This window comes from Montipora capricornis, chromosome 3 (assembly GCF_036669925.1).
Source record: "Montipora capricornis isolate CH-2021 chromosome 3, ASM3666992v2, whole genome shotgun sequence".
In the NCBI taxonomy this organism is placed as follows: Eukaryota; Metazoa; Cnidaria; class Anthozoa; order Scleractinia; family Acroporidae; genus Montipora; species Montipora capricornis.
In genome coordinates, this window is record NC_090885.1 from 71747575 (window position 1) to 71750074 (window position 2500).

Genomic DNA, 2500 nt, shown 5'->3' on the forward strand with positions numbered 1-2500 from the left:
TATGACATTTATATGAAACGGTCTACACGGTCTACCACAACTTTTCACTGAGAAAATAATATGATATCATATTTCTTGCTGTTGCGACGGTAGACCGTGCTCGGATGGTAGACCGTTGGTAAATGGAATAGACGATATGTACAGGATTTCTAACTGTGTGAACTATATTATGAATCATCTGGTAATGTATTGGATTCAGTAGAAAAGAAAGTATTTGTTGAATTGTGCTATTTGCTGGAAGATATGATTTTCAACTGTAACGTCACCATCCCCGTTGACGTCACCAAGGAACACAATAAATGGTATTGTGTTACATAATACGAGCCATGTGTAACTTTCGGGGTATCAGATCTGCAGTGCAAAATACTTTGCTCACTTTAGTATTTGGTACGGAGTCTTCTGTTAGCGATGATAAGTCCAAACACTTGAAAATCGATGTGACCGTATGTCAATAATGAATATCCCTTCGTGCTCGGTACAATGTGCTTTGCACTTCGCGTGCAAACTTTCGAAATGTTTTAGAGCTTATACGGTATCTAACGATTGTTTCTTTAGTTGCTGCTTTACTGCGTTGAAAATTTTCCCTATAGGATTCAAATCTGGGCTGGCAAAATTACTGCAATCAATCAGACAACAAGTTGCAAAAATAGTGGAGACACTTTACCTTCTTGGGGCGTTATCAATGTACCTATTATCTCTCACACTGCAGCCTCCCTCCCCCCCCCTTATCAGTGTTGCTAGCAAGACAAAAAATTGCTGAAAACTTACAGAGTCAACATTGAAAGGGGGAGAGGGGAGGGGAAGTGGAAAAGGTTTAAATTCTGGATACGCCGAGTATTGGAAGTTAGAAAAGGTGTTTTTTAATGAAAGTGTCTCAACAATTTTGCAACTTGTTGCAGCTTCAAGTCGGGACCAGAATATTTATAGCGCTTAGGACTGGGGAAACGTTTCTCCACTTGCCTGCACATTCTTAAACCAAAATAGTTCCTTTTTACGAAACACTTAGAGTTAAAGCTGGCCTTTCATTGACCAAACCCTTTCTGGTTAGCTTGTTATTGTGGGCGAAGTTTTGAAGACTGAGGTGCATTGCAAGGGCGTATACTACAATAGATATTTACTTTTGAATTGGAACTCCGACCTGGTCGTCAAATCAGCTTTTTATCTTGCTATCTAAACAGGGTCGTTCAACTCACAAGTGGAGGTTCCTTGGCGGATATAAAGTCCTGCACATTTTGTGGACAGGAAAAAGTTCCTAATACGTCAGGTGCTTGGTTATTTTGGAACTTATAATTCACTTAAAATGTTGTACTTGTTCTTTTTAAACTGAGTTAATTTGCAGCAGACACATGAGTTTGCTTTTTGTCTTAAGGTCTTTTGGATCAATATCTGAAAACTGTTGAAAAGCTGTACAGCAAAGAAATATCCATAAATTACTACGTTCACTTTGTAAGTACAAGTGTGCATTTTTTAAAGTGCAACAGGGGATGCGATAAACCTTTAAGCTCTAAGTCCAAACTCTGACTCCAACCCTGACTGACTGCTTATTGAAGAAGGACTAACGATTGACTGGTTGATTAGCTGAGTTAATGTTTGACTGACAGAGGACATCTATCATCATCATCATCGTCATCGTCGTCATGATTATTTTTCAATGTTTCCATAACTTGTCTGCATATATTCCAACCTAGAGCGGACATACTCCATATATCTGAGGGCAAGGGTGGCTTTTAGGCGATACATAGCGCTTTTTGCAATGGATATGCCGTTCCAAGTAGAACAATTTTCTGCATTTGCTGGATCTTAGTACTATACTAAAAAGGCAATTATCTTTTCCACGCCCTTGTTAATTAACCACAATGCCTAAGTATTATTATCATTATTATTATTATTATTATTAATTTTGTTGTTGTTGTTGTTGTTGACAGATTGATTTTCCATTGCTGTGTACACCGAGAATTATCTATGCTTTAGTTCTAAAGTTCCACACTGAAAGACAATACAAAACTCTCGATGGTAGGTGTTCCATTCTCTTCTTTTAAGTAGGGAAGTTTGCCATTTTCTGTTTAGTGTGTGATTCGTATATTTGCAGCCATCACTTTTGAAACTAGGTACAGTATTGCCTTTTGTTATGAATGTTTGGTTTTTCTGTTCACTAGATATCCATGTTTCGTACTTATCAGCTGCCAAGTCTTCTGTTCCATCAGAAGGTAACGAAGCTCCTTAATTGAACAGTAAGAAAAGGTTGGATAAGATATTGCGGCCATTAAACAGAAAAGCAAAGAAAAGAGAGTTGATAGCACTGACTACCAATCTGTGATCTGTTGTCTCATTCCGAATACGGAGCATCAAGTACGTTGAGTTTGTGGGATGTTCTCTCTCGGAAATGCCTCCGAGTTTGTTTTCGATTCGTTAAAGTAACAGCTCCTGTTAGCTTACAAACTCAGTCATCATTCTTACTCACCAAAGTAGCCTTGATCAACGAGTTTGCGACAGTTGCAAC

The 2500-nt window shown here is 38.4% G+C and overlaps 1 protein-coding gene across 1 annotated transcript in view; it reads left to right on the plus strand.

Annotated features, from left to right (window-relative positions):
* Positions 1 to 2500, plus strand: part of LOC138043926 (AP-5 complex subunit beta-1-like) — a 48025-nt gene that overhangs the window by 37827 nt on the left and 7698 nt on the right. Inside the window, exons 29-32 of the mRNA XM_068890454.1 lie at positions 1179 to 1264; positions 1370 to 1446; positions 1926 to 2013; positions 2157 to 2207. Of these exons, the coding sequence (XP_068746555.1) occupies positions 1179 to 1264; positions 1370 to 1446; positions 1926 to 2013; positions 2157 to 2207 (302 nt within the window). The remainder of the gene's footprint in view (positions 1 to 1178; positions 1265 to 1369; positions 1447 to 1925; positions 2014 to 2156; positions 2208 to 2500) is intronic.